Below are 18,144 nucleotides of genomic sequence, written 5' to 3' on the forward strand. Positions count from 1 at the left end.
CAAGGCTTCACGACGCCCTTGACTTCAAGGCATCCGAGGGTTGGCTCTTCGCATTCAAGTTACGACATGGCCTTACTAACCGTAAAGCACATGGCGAAGCATTGGACGCTAACGAGGATGGAGTGGACGAGTTTCGGCACAAGGTGAAAGGCTTGATCGACAGGGAGGGCCTCACTCTCGGTCAAGTCTATAACGCTGACGAAACTGGCCTATTCTATCGCTCGGTGCCAACGAACACTCTAGCCGATGAGACGGAGAAGCGTGTACCTGGCCGCAAGCTTTCTAAGGAACGGATATCTGCTTTGTGTTGTGCCAATGCTAACGGCATGCACCGGCTTAAGCCCGTTATTGTTGGCCGTGCAAAGCAGCCTCGGTGCCTTTGTGGGGTGATGGATGTCCTTCCTGTCGTATGGTACCATTCTTTGAAAGCATGGTTCACAGCTGTGATTTTCAAAGACTGGTTTCACCATCACTTCGTCAAGGAGGTCATCCATTACCAGACGAAGACACTGGGAATTCCTCGCGACCAGGTAAAGGCTCTCCTTCTCCTCGACAATGCACCTGCCCACCCGTGCGACAAGGACTTGGTTGCTGAAAATGGCCATATTAGGTGCATGTTTCTGCCACCTAATACGACTGCTCTCATTCAACCAATGGACCAAGGAGTGATCGTGGCAACAAAGCGCCTGTACCGTCGGAAGTTCCTGGACGAGGTGATGGTTGTCCTCGAGGACGAGGACGAGCGCAGGGAAGGACGTGACACTCGAGGCAAGCGGACTTTGGAAAACCTTCGCCGCTACAACATCAAGTCTGCGCTGTACAACTGGGCTACTGCATGGAAGGAAGTCCCTGTGAAAACTCTTGAAAATGGTTGGTCTCGTCTGCTTCTCGGAACAGATGTGGAGTACGATTTCCTAGGGTTTGATGTGGATGACTTCCATGCACAGCTACGTACGCACGGCGACGATGTTGATGTGGACGATGTTCGTGAGTGGTTGGACGACGACGAGGGCGATCCTGGGTATCAGACGTTGTCTGATATCGAGATCGCGTCTTCGGTTGCTGGTGTCAGTCCCGAACTTGAAGATTCCGACGACGAAGGCGATGATGATGCAGACTCCGCTCAGCAGGACACTACTCCAGCCATCCCCAAGCTGAGCGCACTCCGGGAACATCTAGAGTTCGTCCTAGACTACCTGGAACACCTGGACTGCGACAGGGAGATGGGGCCCTTGGGACTCGTGGAGGAAGTGCGTGCTTTCCGGCAGCGCATCATCAATCGCCAGAATCGTCGGTCCTTGCATCAGTCAACGATTGACAGTTTTTTCAGGCCCATGACCCCCGCTGTGCCAAGCCCTGGTTCCACTCCGTTGCCTCCCCAAGACAGGCCCTCATGCTCCGAGCCACAGCCCAGCACATCAGCTACAGTGGAGTCACCGCTCGACGTGAGTTTGCGGCTATCTTCAGAGTCTTCTGTAGTCGGTACGCCATCACCACAACCCACCGATGCACCCCTTGGTCGCCTGCCAGTGATACTCTCGGGCTCTGACAGTGAATAAACAGCAAGAACTTCTCCACTAGACCACACGGGAATTTTGAGTGTTGTGCAGTGAAAAAAACGGTGTGTTGTGTTAAGGTTTTCAAGTTGGAAGAAAAGACTCAGTAGAAAAGAAATTTAACGTAACTAACCTTCTTTGTTTTGGCTTTGGAAAATTAAAAAAACTGGGGAAAAGTTAATGTGCAACACTTAAAGTAAAATGGAACATTATTTGGACTAAAGTGAACACTGTGAAAAGAACGGACTTCTGTGTGTTAGTGACTAAGTTCAGTGCAAGACTTCAGGAAGAGTGTAGTGCAAGTGCTTCAGGAAATCGTTCTTACTGTCAGAGTCCGAGAGGAGGCGGTTATTCATCGAGGTGGCCAGGGACTTGCTGTAAGTAGCCAGAATGTTTCATGTTGTACTATTTTCCATACTATATTTACCAGAATGTTTCATATTGTACTTTTTTCCATACTATACTTACCAGAAAGTGTCATACTGTACTTCTTTCCATACTATACTTACCTCATGCATGTGCAGTAGGAATGTGTTTTTCAGAGTTAGGTTCGGTTCGGTTAGGTTAGGTTCGGTTAGAGTCCATAAGTACCAGAATGTTTATCAATGTATGAACATACTTCTAAACCCACATTTCATGTTTCTTTTGCATTTATTTCAGTCATTTATGTGCCTTATTGGTGTGATTTGGGTGTTAAATAGGTGCTATGCATGTCCGGAGGGAGTTGTATAGGTGTTTCTCTGAGTTAGGGTCCATAAGTACAAGTCCATAAGCTGGGGCCCAATATCCGGACGAAACCAATATCCGAACCTACCGATGGCTCTATTGATCCGGATATTGGAGGGGTTACTGTATATATATATATATATATATATATACAGTAATCCCTCTAATATCCGAACGCCCAATATCCGAACATCCCCACTAACCGGACATAATCCTCCTGGGATCCAATATTCCCAAAATGGGCCAAAAACTGCAAAAAATTCGAAAAAAATCTGACTTTTTTTTCCCTCCCATAATTTGAAATTCCCGCCTGGGCCAAACAGCTGTTACACCATGGTCCCTTCACCCCTTCCTTCCTCCCCCTCCCCCCTCCCCTGTCAGGTTGCCATTTGGTATTTTTCATTACCAAGTGTGGGCCAATTTGGTAATGAAAAATTCGTTTGGTAATGCATTAGAATAATGCATTACCAAATGAATTTTTCACATGTATGAGGATACACAGGATGGAGATGGTGGATTGTTTGCTCTCTCTGATTAATCTGCTACCCTACATAGTGTGAAAATAATCAACATGGTGTTAGTTATAAGGAGAGTGATTACATGTATTTCCACTTGTATATATAATTAGTGAAGAATATATGCTAGCTTTACGAATTTGGTAATGAAAAGTTATATTTGACAATGAAAGTTGAGGAGATTGGTAATGTGGCTGTTGCGATCTGGCAACTCTGTTACCCCACCAACATCAACAGTCACAGCTTAACTCCGATGGAGAGCAGATACTCATAACAGTGCAAGCCACAGGTGCTTGTTTTTTGTGAATAAACAGTGAATAAACTGCAATACCTTGCCACTAGAACACACAGGAATTTACAGTGTTGTGCAGTGTTAAGAAATTAGAATTTAGAGTGCAGAGGATTAACTGTGGACTGCAAACTGGCGGTTCAAACCAGTCCAAGACCAAGGGACTTGTAAGTACCCAGAATGTTTAATATTGTATAAACTCACCTCTAAAACCTCATTTTATGGTTCTTTTGCATTTATTTCAGTCTTTTATGTCCCTTATTGGTGTGATTTGGGTCTTAAATAGGTGCTATGCATGTCCAGAGGGAGTTGTATAGGTGTTTTTCAGAGTTAGGGTCCGTAAGTACTAGTCCATAAGCTGGGGCCCAATATCCGGACAGGACCACTATCCGGACCTGCCTATGGCTCTATTGATCCGGATATTGGAGGGGTTACTGTATATATATATATACAGTATATATATAATATATATATATATATATATATATATATATATACACACATGCAAACGTGAGAACACATGACGAGTAAATACAACTGCATCCTCTTAAATGTCTACCCCCAGTGAGATTGCATCCAGGTCAAGAGGACTGATATGTGAACAAGCTACTGACTCAGTCAGTGGAAGATCTTACAAACATATGTGTGTGGACAGGTGGCCTGGAGACAGTTCTCACATGACCATACCATTAGGGACTTGCCAAGAGGGGGCAGTGTGTGTGAGATATTGATGATAAGATGACCTTAAGGTATTTATTTGGTAGGCACTTGGTGAAACGTAAAAATTAAAATAACCACTAGTTCTCAACAGAAAAAGACAAAACTTCACTGTAACACTTTATTTACACAAAGCTACAATGATACATATGAATGTGACTCACTCATGGTGCAAGGAAGCTGCAGGGGAAGGTCTCTCTCTCTCAGCTCAACAGTCAGAAACTCACATTACTGAACTATATGTGTTTGTGGGTGTGTCCATTTACGACAGTAATGTAACCAACGTCGGGTACTGGGACATGAGAAATGGGCGTAGCTTAGTTAACAGCTAGAGAGGCAAGATGTGGGAATGACAATCACACAAAGATATAGCTCAGTGAAACACAGTGCCTGTACATAGTCACTTATGAACCAATGACGAATGTTATGAATTTAGCTCGTTTCTACTCTGAGTGAATCCGTGACATTACACGCCATCAAAATAAAATTTTTCATGGAAACTTGACATCCCTCATGAAAAAACTTAAACACGGGACTGTCTTGTGGTGCGCATGCGTGAAGGAAGCGAGCAAAATGTTGAATGCCAGTATTTACTCAACATTAAATTTCTGCCCACATAGAAACTGGATGAGTCTAGATACCCACTAGGACGGGTTGCCATCACATGCCATCAGTGATATTTTAATTTCCGTTTATGATAAATATAAACACTTCACGATACGTTATATATACGTGTTCTATTTGTATTATTTATATTTGGGCATATGACATTACCATGATCCACATTTTCACACAACAGTATAGATATTTAACAAAGAAAAATATGCTTTTTAAACAGTGCGGGGAATGTGTTTACTGCAACAGTGGAGCCATTTAGTGGAATACTAGCTTTGAAAGCACCCAATTGCAAAACAAATAGGAAAGAAGGAAAAGAAATCAGTGGAGCAAAATTAATTAAAGACAAAAATGGAAACATTATGGTGGAGGAGGAAGACATTATGCAAAGGTAGAGGAGGTATTTCCATCAGTTGTTGAATAAGGAGAATGAATATCAGCTTGAGGAGGACCGAGAAGCTGAAGGACTGATAATGGAGGTTAAAACGGAAAAGATCCAGAGGGCATTAAAAGGAATGAAGGGAGGCAGAGCTCCAGTCCCATCTGAAGTCACCAGTGAACTATTGAGAGGAGCTGGAGAAACAGGAGAGAAAGAGTTGTTGAAGATGTTTAGGAAGATAATAGAAGAAGGCAGAATGCTGGAACAGTGGGGGGAAAGCTCCACCATCCCAATCTATAAGGGAAAAGGAGATGCACAGAAATGTGAGAACTATAGGGGAGTGAGGCTACTGAAGCACAGTATGAAAGTCTGGGAGAAGATCTTGGAGGCAAGGTTGAGGAAGATCATAAAGATTGACAAGTACCAGTATGGATTTCAGCAGGGCAAGTCAACACTGGATGCCATTTTCATCATGAGACAATTACAGGAGAAGTATGGAGAGAAGGAGTTGTTTCACATATTTGTGGACCTAGAAGGGCTTTCAGCAGGATACCAAGGAGAGCGATTGTGTGGGCACTGAGGAGGCAGATGGTGCCCCAGCGACCGGTGGCGCTGGTTATGGCTCTGTACACAAATTCAAGGTCAAGAGTGACGGTAATTGCAGGAACGTCGGAGGAATTTGGCATCGGAGTTGGAGTTCACCAAGGGTCAGCGTTAAGCCCCTTTTTGTCTGTGCTAATGATGTAGGGTGGTGGTGACCATCATCCACTCACTTGATGTAGTGCTGCCTGCTTCTTCCTTAGCCTTTATCATTCTTTTTCTGTGCCTGCCTTCCTCTCTTCCTATTTCTCCCATCTTTCCTGTCACTTATTATTGCTTTTCTTTCCTTTACAGGTGGCTTAATATTGAGTGATAAGCCAAATGGTTTCCTGTAAGCCAGGAAACCATTTACAGTCCTGGGTGGTAACCATATAACCAAACCATATGTGCTCCCCACGTGTCAACAAGTGGGCTGGTGGAGGGTTAGTGCCCCTCCTCGTAAAACAAATAACTCAAAGTCATATGGCCACCCCGTACGGGATTATGGCGACTGTTAATAGATAGATAGATAGACAGACAGTGATGCAGGAGGCGACGAGAGATGTGGCAGGTGATAGCATAGGGCAGCTGATGTATACGGATGGACTGGTGTTGATGGCGAAGTCAGGTGAGAGTTGTGGAGATGTTTGAGGAGTGGAGAAGAGAAATGGAAACAAGAGGACTGAAGGTCAACAAATCAAAGATAAAGTTGATGGTGGCAGGAACGGAGCCAGAAGTGAGACCGTAAAGAAGAAGGTATCCATGTGGAGTGTGTGGAGAGGGAGTAGGTGTCAACTCTGTGTGGTGTTCAGGTTGCTCAAAATGGTGCTATGGCAGATGCTCTGGACTCAGGAATGTAAGGAGAGCTGGAGGGAACTTCAAGTGCCCAGCTTGTGTTAGAGGGCCAGTGGTGAGACCACAAGAGGTAGCACTGGAGGGTGGTGTGTTGGAGGTGGTAGACCAGTTCTATTATCTTGGTAACACCATGAGTTGTGAGGGCGCAGCAGAGGCGGCAGTGAGGACAAGGATCACAAGTGCCTGGAGAAAGTGGAGAGAGTTGGTCAGTCCGTCAGTGAACCAGGGGATACCGCTGGTTCACAATCCAAGGATCTACTGCGCCTGCATCAGACCTGTGCTGCTGTATGCTGCAGAGACATGGGCACTGACAGCAAATTTGAAGAGGCTCCTGTTGACTTGTGATCACAGGATGCTGAGGTATATGGCAGGAGTTAAGTGGAGAGACAGAGTGTCAAATGACGAGGTAAGAAGAAGATGTGGAGTGGAGCATTGGGGACAGGATCGGAGAATGAGATTGAGATGGTTCTGTCATGTGTGCAGAAGAGAGCAAGATAACATTCTGAGAAGGGCTATGGAGCTGGAAGTAGAAGGGAGGAGACCAGCAGGAAGACCAAAGAAAACTTGGTGGCAAGTGGTTACGGAACACATGAGACGTTTAACCTCTTAGGCACGGGCATGTTGGAGGCGGTCCCTGCACCTCACGCAGGGATATTTGTGCTCCAACTGACTTTTTAAAAATATTTGCCAAAAATCAGTTATTAGTCCTAGAACATCATAAGTAAATGTGCATATGGCACATACCTTCAGCTTTCTCCTGGGATGTTTGTTGAGCCTTCATCGACTACCATAGGACTTGTGGAGACTTCTGAAGTTGGGTAATGAAGTCTCCACTTCACACTTTCCGAAACCCCGTAATGTGATTACCACAGACTGATATTATCACTAGAAACACTATTCTATGATTTTCAAGTAGTTTGGAATACATACTCCAAAAAAAAAAAATCACTGTGAAAGCAATGTAATTTACGAGCACATACCAGCTTCCCACCTGTGCTCATTCCCTGCTGGTATTCTGTCATTTATTATTCCTAAACACACTCTCACTTTATATTCCTAGTACTTTCTTACACACACACACACATATATACAGGTAAGCCCTTAATTCACGCGAGGGTTAGGTTCCCAGACCCTTCGCGTATGTGGTAAATTCGCGTATATGTTCTGCCCTTGTGTGCACATAATTACGCATGTCTATTAAGTATATTACATCTGAATAATACTGTTTATGCACTACATACACCTTATAAACTAGCATAAAGTATGAAAAACAACAAAAATGTAAGAAATTTAACACTGAAACCTGACAAGCACAGGCGTAGGTGAAGACACTTCAGCAGCCTGGTGCACAAGCCCTCACTGCCTCCCATATGCTACATTCTGCCTTCTTTATTGTATGAACAGTTGACTCATTCACCCCAAACATGCGGTTCCAAGACAATTCACAGGCGTAGGTGGAGACACTTTAGCAGTCTGGAGCACTAGCCCTCACTGTCTCCCGTATGCTACGTTCTCCTCCTTTATTGTATGAACAGTTGACTCCCCCCAAACATACGGTTCTGAGACATTTCACCATCAAGTCAATTCACCGTCAAAACATGGACAATTCCCCATCATTCTATTAATATATTTATTAGTGATTAATTTATATTTATTAGTGATTAATTAATACTTTAATAACTAATTTTCAGGGGGATTTTATAACTCATATAAGTAAAAAACTAATGTACTGTACTTGCTAAATAAACTGGTATGTAAATAAATGACGGGGAATCGTCCTGACGGAGAATTGTCGCCGACATTCCTCCCTGAAGTTTGTCCAACACTTTAACTTTCTCTGTCAGCAACATCACTTTACTAGTCTGTTTTGGTGTGTTACCACATGCATCACTAGCACTATGCTTAGGCCCCATGTTGGCAGACAAGGCAAGCAATCACTGGAAGGCAGAAAAATAAGCCACAAATAACGATTGGCCAGTCATGCATGGTTCGACCGTCGGATTCAAACTGACTGTGGTGTGTGGTAGACCAACCTCCCACACACACATACACACACACACACACACACATATGTATGCACACGGGCAGCAGGTAGGCATTTTTATATTTTATTTATTTCTCTTGTATATTAAAATCATTTATTTGAATACTATAATTTTATGTTTTAATTATTGTACGAAAAATTCGCGGATAACCGAAATCGCGTGAAAAAAGTTCGTGTGAATTAAGGGCTTACCTGTATGTATATATATATATATATATATATATCTATATATATATATATATATATATATATATCTATATATATATATATATATATATATATATATATATAAATATATATATATATATATACACATAATTTATCCATAAGTTTCCTTCAGTAATAGTACTCAATCCTCGTAAACCGCGTGTTTATAAACCACGGATTCGTAAACCACGGCAAAGTGGCTGTCAGACTGCCGGCACCCTTAAACCGCTGTTAAGTCACGAAAATCGCGGATCTAGGCATTAAAGTGGGCCTTTTCCGAGGAGAATCATAAACCGCGGCATTCAATTTGATAACTGCAATCCAACAACCATCATCATCAAGCATCAGTCATCTCTGAGGCAGACTTTGAGGGCTTCCTGAGGGAGGCTGAGGAACTGGAGAAGGGAGAACAACATGAGGGAGCACCCCCACCTCATGCTGAGAGGTTCTAAGTTCTTCCCAACACCACCCCATTTCATTCACTTAAGCAATATCGTCATAGCATTAAGGTGAGATCCCTTAACATTGCTTATTTCTATTAAATACATGCACTGAATATTCCTGAATTTGTATGTTTGTGTTTCATGGTGCCTAGATAGGTGAAGGTAGGGTGCTTTGAGGTGTGGTTGGCCAAAGTCCAGCCCCTAATTAATTTTTCACATAAGAGTTATTATTTATAAACCGCAGCAGTGGTCCAGACCCAAATTGCCGCGGTTTACGAGGATTGAGTGTAGTTTATTTTCACTCCAGGCATTCACTTTCTTGTTCAGTAAACTAGCATAGAGAGCAAAGCTTTCACGTTCACTGTCATTACTCCAAGTATTTGTACTCATATTCTTATATTACCGGTAGTAATTATTTACATTTCTATCTACATTTTCTATTTTATTTACACTGTCTTATACACTGTCACTTGCAGTAACTAAGGACTTTCCCTTGGGGCCAGGATGAACTTGGGTAACTGAAGCACTCGTACTGGAAGTTTATCACCATTTCCTCCAATGGCTCATCACACGATTCACCAGAGAGACTGTAGTCACTATCCATCATTATCATGGATAAATTAGCCCGTTCACGTTTCACAGCAGAGTCACTTAGTCCTTTACCCCTTCCCACACGAGGTTTAGTAGGGGTAGAGGTCACAGGGCTCTCTAGAAGTGGCAGTAATGGAGAGGCGCGAGTGCGACATGGTTTCACCTCAAGAGACAACACTGACCTGAATGACGAGGCGGATATGGGTCCACCAAGGGTTGAAAACGTCAGCATGGGGACAGCTGCTAATTTATATGCTATGATATGATTGGCAGGAAATCTAGACAATACATAATAAATTAAGTAGTTCCACGTGAATGTAAATAGCACTTAGGCTTCTCCCTTCCTTTCTTATATATATTTTTATTATGAGAACAGGTCATATGGCATATTTCAAGGGGAAATAAACAGGGAAAATTAGCGAACGACTGCATGTGGGGTGTTGTCAGTTGATAATTAGCCAATTCCAGGTGTATGGCACTATCAATTACCTTTTTTCTTTTTTATATATATTATTTTGTATAAGAGTGGGGCCTAGGGCTCATTTCAATGGATGAAATAAGTGGAAAAATCCAGGCAAGATCTGCATAGTGCGGCACAGCTGCGGCAGGTGGGAGGAGAGGGTAATGGAGGGCAGGGAGGGGAGTCAAGAATGGGGAGAAATGGCTAAATTGTCAACAATGGATGGGAGTACAGATGACATTAGCAGCACTGACTATTGTTGGACACTGGCAGTACTGACAGATGATAAAAGCAACCACTTGAAAGCCTGGGCAAATTCAAAATAACACAGAATCGCAAAAGTGACGCCCCGCAGTATGATCCATTGCACCCGAGCGTCACAAAAGTGACGCCCCGCGGTTAAGGGGTTAAATATAACAGAAGATGACGCAAAGGGCAGAGATAGATGGAGACAACTCATAATACATCCAACCTTAGCACTGGGAAGAGAAGGACACTAAACGAAGATAATAATGATGACGATGATGATGATGACAACAATAAACTGTGGTAGGTGGGGGCAATCACCATCCTCTCACTCAATGTAGTGCTGCTCTCGGGTGTCTGCTCTTTCCTCTCCTCCATCTTTCTTTTCTGCCGTTCTCTTCTGTCTTTCTTTCCTTCATTCTTTCCTCATCTTTCCGCCTACAGGTGACTTTACATTCCCTCTTCTACCTTTCTTTCCTTCATTCTTTCCTCTTCTTTCTGCCTGTAGGTGACTCTACACTGAGTGACAAGCCACATGGTTTCCTGTACACCAAAAAACCATTAACTATGCTGGGTGGTAACCATATAACCAAAAATTGGCGCCTGATGGTTTAGTGGGTAATTACAGTGCTCCAATCAGATTGAACCATTGAAAGTTTATATCCAAGGGGTGGTTGGGGTTTACTGCTCCTGTAATGCCACTCAGGGATGAGTGAGGCTGGTCACTCTCATCTTAAATGTCAGGATCAACTTGCCTAGCACAGGGCTCCTACGCTTCTCATGGGGCAACGTAGGATTGGATGATGAATGAATGAATGACAACAATAAATAATAATGAACTCACAGCCAGCTTTTGTTGATCTCATGAAATCAGTAGCAACTTTTGCTTTTGCTTCTTGTTACAACCCAGTGGACTGTGGTAGGTGGGGGCACTCACCATCCATTCACTCAATGTAGTGCTGCTCTCAGGTGTCTGCCCTGTCCTCTCCTCCATTCTTCTTTCCTTCCATCTTCTATCATTCTTTTCTTCATTCTTTCCTCGTCCTTCAGCCTACGGGGGACTTTACACTCCCTCTTCTGTCTTTCATTCCTTCATTCTTTCCTCTTCCTTCTGCCTGTGGGTGACTCTACACTGAGTGACAAGCCAAATGGTTTGCTGTACACCAGGAAACCATTTACTACACTGGGTGGTAACCATATAAACAAATTTTGGCACCTGGTGGTTTAGTGGGTAATTATTGTGCTCCAATCGGATTGAGCCGGTGACGGTTTATATCCAAGGGGCGGTTGGGGTTTATTGCTCACGTAATGCCACTCAGGGATGAGTGAGGTTGGTCACTCTCATCTTAAATGTCAGGACCAGCTGCCTAGCCCTGGGCTCCTACGCTCCTCATGGAGCAACGTAGGATTGGATGATGGATGGATGGATGGACGGATACAACCCAGTGGATTTATTCAATACTGCCGAGGAGATCTATTTTGTGAAAATGTCAGGAACAAACCCTGCTAAAGCCTTTCCTCTACAGTACTTTCCCTCCCATCCCCGTCATCCACCTGACACTGGGCCAATCATGTTATAATATTGAGGATCTTGGAGTCAGAGGCTAACAAGCAATCCACTGGCTTTGGTTTTGTAATTTTGAGGGATTATACAGACATACCTCGATATACGATACCCATAGATGCGATACCCCGGCTTAATGATAGGGGTAGAAATACCACCATATCCTGCCTATTGATGGCCAAACCCTGGTTTAACAATGGGTTTTGATTTATTTTACCAATTTTGAAGATATTTTTGACTAAAATTGTGTGTTTAGGTTGATTTATAAACTGTTTTTAGACTCTGATTAGCTAATGTGTTTTAGCCACGGATGGGGTGAACATTGTCATTTTGGGGTACAGTTTACTAAGCTTGATTTTTTCAAGACTTATATTAACTGAAACTAAATGCAGAGACGTTGCAAGAAATGTTAAATGACCTGAACATAGAAAGTCTCAAAGTAGGGCTAAAGATGAACTGGAGTAAAACTAAAGTAATGTTTAATCCTCAAACACCAAAGAGCGTCATAAGAATAAGAGGAGAAATTCTTGAAGAAGTTGAGGAGTACAATTACCTGGGACAAATACAAAAATTAATGAAAGATAATGATAGCGAAATAAAAAGACGCATTACAATTGGATGGAAAGCTTTCGGTAAACATAGAGACATTATGAAAAGTAGCTTGCCAGTTTGTATGACACGAAAAGTATATAACGAATGTATAATTCCAGCTATGACGTATGGTTGTGAGACTTGGAAACTGACAAAATCGATGGAAAATAAATTAATTCGTTCTCAGAGAGCAATGGAAAGGTCAATGTTGGGAATAACTTTAAGAGACAGGAAAAGATCAACTCGGGTGAGAGAGCAGACTAAAGTCAAAGATATTATAGAAGTTATAAAAGAACAGAAATGGAGGTGGGCAGGCCATGTAGCAAGAACAAGGGATAATCGATGGAGCAAGAGGTTGACTGACTGGACACCAAGAGATGGTAAGTGTAGCAGAAAAAAGCCAGACAGGAGGTGGAGAGATGAGATAGAGAAAAATGCAGGGAAAACGTGGCAAAGATTGGCTCAGCCAAGGAATTCGTGAAGAAGGTTGGGGGAGGCCTTTGTTCAGCAGTGAACTTATAATGACTGATGATGATGATGATGAAATGGAGAGGTGAGAGTGTGAGAGAATGGGAGTATGGATGGGGTATATGCGCGGGAGTAGGTGAGAATAAGAGTGTGTATTGTTGTGAGTAACAGATGGAAGGAGAATATAAGAGAGTATGGATCAGTTGGCTCAAGGATTGTGTGGGTAATACTGAAAGTTGGACAACAATTGTGGGTGACTGTGTGCATGTATGCACCAATGAAAGATCATGCAAGCAGAGTGAGAGAAGAGTTCTGGACAAATGTGGAAGTGTGCATGGAAAAGTTAGAAAGGAAAGAGAGTTTTTAACTGGAGATATGAATGGAAATGTAGGGAATATGAAGGTGGATGGAGTAGTTGGTGAGTGGGGTGTGCCTGCAGAGATGGATGAGAATGGCAGTGCTTTAGTGGACATTTGTGTCGGGAGGGGGTTGGTGATAGCCAATACCCTCTTCAGGCACAAAATGATCCATAGGCATACATGGCAAGTGATGAGAAAGGTGGGTGGTGAACTGAATGAATGGAAGGCAATGATTGATTACGTGTGTGTGGAAGACAGGATGAGGTGTGTAATGGATGCAAGAGTACATAGAGGTTCGGGGAATGGACTTTCTGACCACCACCAAGTGGTGGTCAGAATCAAGGTCCAAATGAAATGAAGAAATAGAAGAAGGGAAGGACAGGAGGATGTAGTTCATACAAGGACGGTGGAAGAATTAAAAGTGGATGAAAAAAACAAAGAATAAAAGAGGGAAGTGGAGAAGCGATTGGATAAATACGGATTGGAGCAGATGGGGGATGTGGAAGGTGTGTGCAAGACATTCACAAAAGAAATCTTTGCAGAGTGAGGTGGTGTGTGGGGTGAAGAGAAGATGAAAGGGGGTGCAGGGAACAGCATGGTGGAATGAAGAGGTGAAAGAGGCTGTGGCACAAAAGAAGAAAGCATATAGTAAGTGGATGAGAAATAGGGGCATGGAAGACGTTGAGAGATGGAAGAGAGAGTTATATGTAGAGAGGAAGAGAGAGGTGAAAAAATCAGTAAGAGAAAGAGAGCGGATGAGAAATTTGAAAGGAATTTGAGTGTAAAGTGGAGGGAATGTAAGAAAATGTTCTGGAATGGAGTAACGAGAGTTAGACAGGGTGCCAAAGAAGTTAGCTGGGGAGTCAAAGATAAAAATGGTAGATTACTAGTGGTGAAGGGAGAAAAAGTGAGCAGATGGAGAGAACACTTTAAGGAATTGCTGAACACAGAGAATGAAAGTAATGCGAGTGTAAGTGGCTGGGGAATGGCTGGGCGAAGGAGGGATGTTAGAAGACAGGAAGAAATAAGTAGGATGGAAGCTGTGGAAGCAATGAAAAAAGTTAAAATGGGGAAAGCCCCAGGGATTGATGGAGTGTGTGGTAAAATGCATGGGGGAGAGATAGTAGTAGAATGGATGTGGGAAATGTGCATACTGGCCTAGGAGGAAGGTAGGGTCCCATAGGATTGGAAGTCAGGTATAATTATTCCTCTGTACAAAGGAAAAGGGGAAAACGAAGTATATTATTTCGTTTTCGTTTTTAAAGGCTCCAACATGCTTGCATGTGTCGGCCTTGGTCACCTAATGGCGGCTCTCCACGCTGCATGATCCATTGCAGCCTCCCTGTTCAGTCCCTTAACCCTAAGGTCACACTTAATGACCTCGTCCCATGTCTTTCTCGGTCTACCCCTCATAACCCCACCCCCAATATTAGCACTTCTCACCTTCCTCACCCAATTATCATCCCCCATCCTCTCCACATGTCCAAACCACCTCAATCTACCTCTCCTCATCACAACACCAATACACTCCAGTCCCATCCTACCTCTCAACTCTTCCATTGTAAACCCAGCCCCTTCAGGCCTTGGACGCAGGGACGCACTGCACATCCACCTAATCATTGTCATTTCTGTACGTCTGAGTCGGCGAATATCTTCCTCCTTCACTGCCCAGGTCTCACTGCCATACAGCATTACACTCCTAACACATGCTGCATACAAAGACCCCTTAGCATGTAGGGAGAGCCCTCTCAATGTCAGGAGAGGCAAGAGCTCCCTGAACTTCTTCCAACCACTTCTCACCCTAGCCACAGAGCTAGCTCCAGCCCCACCTCCAGCACACAACATGTCTCCCAAATAACAAAACTCTTCCACACACTCAAGAGATTCACCAGCAAGTTCAATCCTTTCACGCCTGACAATCTCCACCTGCTCACCCCGGCACGCCGTACACATAAAATCAGCATTATCTAGCAGTCTACCTCTGATACCACTACATCTCTTATGCACCCATTTATCACACACACCGCACAAGATGGAATTACTTCCCACGCCCTTGTGGCAAACTGCACATGGCCACTTTCCCTCGTCTTTGACAGTACCGCCACCAACCCTAGATATCATCACTTTTGTTTTATCTGCATTTACCCTTAAACCCTTTTGCCCCATACCATCTCTCCACTTCCTAAGCCTTTCCTCCGCCTCCCTTTCATTCTCTGCAATCAACACCAAGTCATCAGCATACAACAACTTCCACGGGAGTCCGTTTCTAAAGTCACGTGAAAGGGCTTCAAGTACCATGATAAACAACATGGGACTCAAGACTGACCCCTGATGCACACCAACATTCACGGAAAACTCATCACTCAAATCTTCATTCACTCTCACCTGGGTGTGAGCACCCACATACATGGCCATAACCACCCTAACCAGCCACTCCTCCAAGCCAAGCTTTCTCATTGCCTACTTCACCACGTCTCTAGGGACTCTGTCAAAGGCCTTTTCCAAATCAACAAAAACAAAATAAAGATCCCTTCTCCTACCAATATATTTTTCCTGAAGCTGTCGAACAATGAATATGGCATCAGTGGTCCCCCTACCTGGCATAAACCCAAACTGCATATGGTATATGGTAATCACAAGGGCAATGGTCTTCTTAGTATAACAGGAAAAGTATATGGTAGGATATGGTACTTACTGACAGAGTTAGGGAAATAACAGAGGAAATAGTTGGAGAACAATAGGGAGGTTTGAGGAAGGGAAGAGGTTGTGTAGATCAGATATTCATTCTTAGATCGTTAGTGAAAAAGTTTCTAGAGAAGGGAAAGAAGTTGTATGCAGCCTTCATGGATTTGGAGAAAGCATATGACAAGGTGGATAGACAAGGATTGTGGAAAGTATTAAGAATATATGGTGTAGCTGGGAAGTTCTTGAATGCCCTGAAGAGTATGTATGAGGGTGCTATGGGTGCAGTGCATGTGGATAGTGAACTGAGTGAATTTTTCTATTTGGAGGTTGGATTGAAACAGGGATGTGTCATGTCATGTTGGCTGTTCAATCTGTATATGGATGGTGTTATAAAAGAGATACAAGGTAGGGCAGTGGATGCTGGAGCGGCCCCAGTGAGTGAGGGCAGTGTTTGGAAACTCTCTGTACTGTTGTCTGCAAATGATACTGTTTTGTTAAGTGAAGACGAAGGGGAGCTGCAAGGCTTGGTGGATGAGTTTGGGAGTGTGTAAAAAACGGAATCTAAAGGTGAACATAGGGAAGAGTAAAGTTACAGTATGGTCTTCAAGAGAAATGAAGTCAGTGAATGTACAGTGAGGTTGGATGAGAAGGAAATGGAAAATGCGAGTGCATTTACGACACTGGGTAGTGTGCTGAGAAAGGATGGAAGTTTAGAGGGTGAAGTGCAAGGGTACAACAAGGAAGAAGGGATGCTGGGTTCTTGAAAGCAGTGATAAGAAACAGGGAAGTGAGCATGGAAGTGAAAAAGTCACTACATGACAGTATTGTGATACACACTATATGGAAGTGAAGCTTGGATCTTGTTGGAGGAACAGAAGTCAACAGTGAGAGCAGTGGAAATGAGTTATTTGAGAGAAGCATGTGGAGTCACATGAAGATATAAGACTGAGAAATAAGAAAGTGAAGGAGCATTGTGCCGTGGATGTTGATGTTATAGGAAGTGTGAGGACAAACACAATGAGGTGGTTTGACCATGTGGAGAGGATGGAGAGTGATAAACTGACAAGGAGAGTGTATGTGAGTGAAGTGGAGGGGGGGGAGAGGGAGGGGGAGGCCAAGGATGAGATGGAGGGATGGAGTGGAGAGGTATATGAGTGGAGGTGTAAGCTGGGAGCAGGGCAGGGAAATGGCAGGGGACAGGGTGACATGGAGGCGATTCGTTTGTGGCCACCACTTACGGGATTAAGGCTTCTGGCAATAGATAGATAGATAGATAGATAGATAGATATTTGATAATTTTCAGACTTCCCTTCTTGGTTTTAGTGAGTTATTTACAGGTGTTAGGTTTAAGTTAGTTTTTTTTTACAGCTGCTGGGCCATTTAGATTGGCTTTAAACTTGTTTTGGGACTCAATTGGGTGGGATTAGGATTTGGTTGGGAGGGAAACCCAAGGCTCAAAAATGCATCCCTATACTTTACATGTTAAACCTACCCCAAGAAGAGACACACCACCTATCGATGGGTTCTTACTTAACCAACTGCATCGTTAAACCAGAGTATACCTGAACATTGCATTTTTTATTCTGATCATTTACCAGATATATCTAAGAACACCAATAAATTTATGTAGCAGGTTATGAGAAACAGTATAATAAAAATTACAGAAATACAGTATCTACAACCACAGTTATCTCAAAAGTCAACTTTGGATTATTCGTCCTTCCAACATCGTCCTCATTCTGTTGCCGTAAAGTTTCACCTGCAGATGCTCCAGTGACAATTGCTGTCTTTCCATGTAGCTTCCTCATGGAGGTGCAGTACCGGATGCGGTACCTGTAGGCGAACCGGAGTCCCAGTACCACCGCCACTATCGCTGTCACCACCACCAACCACATTGCCTCTCACTGGAAGGTAAAGACTGTAGTCAGAGGACAGGCGATATAAGTATCATAAAGTATTTTGGAGTTTATACATAAAGAGGAATATACAGAACACTTATACGTAATGACAGAAAAGAGGCGTTGTCACTTTGAGAGGGGTTGGATACAGTTTAGTCATTACTGTGTGTGTTTATTGCAGATACTGTAAACTCTGTGAACTCAGCCTGACACACTACGCAGCTTATAAGAGGTAGCCTGCTGCTATGCTGAGGATGTTAAGTGAAATTTGTAATATTAAGAACCATAACGCTCGTCATTAGCATAGAGAAAGTCTGGTATACCATACACCCCATTAGAGGCTCCAGCCCTGAATTT

At 43.4% G+C, this 18,144-nt stretch overlaps 1 protein-coding gene across 1 annotated transcript in view; it reads right to left on the reverse strand.

Annotated features, from left to right (window-relative positions):
• LOC145415366 (retinol dehydrogenase 13-like) overlaps positions 1-17,784 on the reverse strand; it is a 252,244-nt gene extending 234,460 nt beyond the window's left edge. The window contains exon 1 of the mRNA XM_080284650.1: positions 17,649-17,784. Coding sequence (XP_080140776.1) covers positions 17,649-17,784 — 136 coding nt within the window. The remainder of the gene's footprint in view (positions 1-17,648) is intronic.
• Positions 17,785-18,144: the final 360 nt, after the last annotated feature.

Source organism: Coenobita brevimanus, chromosome 102 (assembly GCF_032717465.1).
Source record: "Coenobita brevimanus isolate Jiangsu-jjx chromosome 102, ASM3271746v2, whole genome shotgun sequence".
Lineage (NCBI taxonomy): Eukaryota > Metazoa > Arthropoda > Malacostraca > Decapoda > Coenobitidae > Coenobita > Coenobita brevimanus.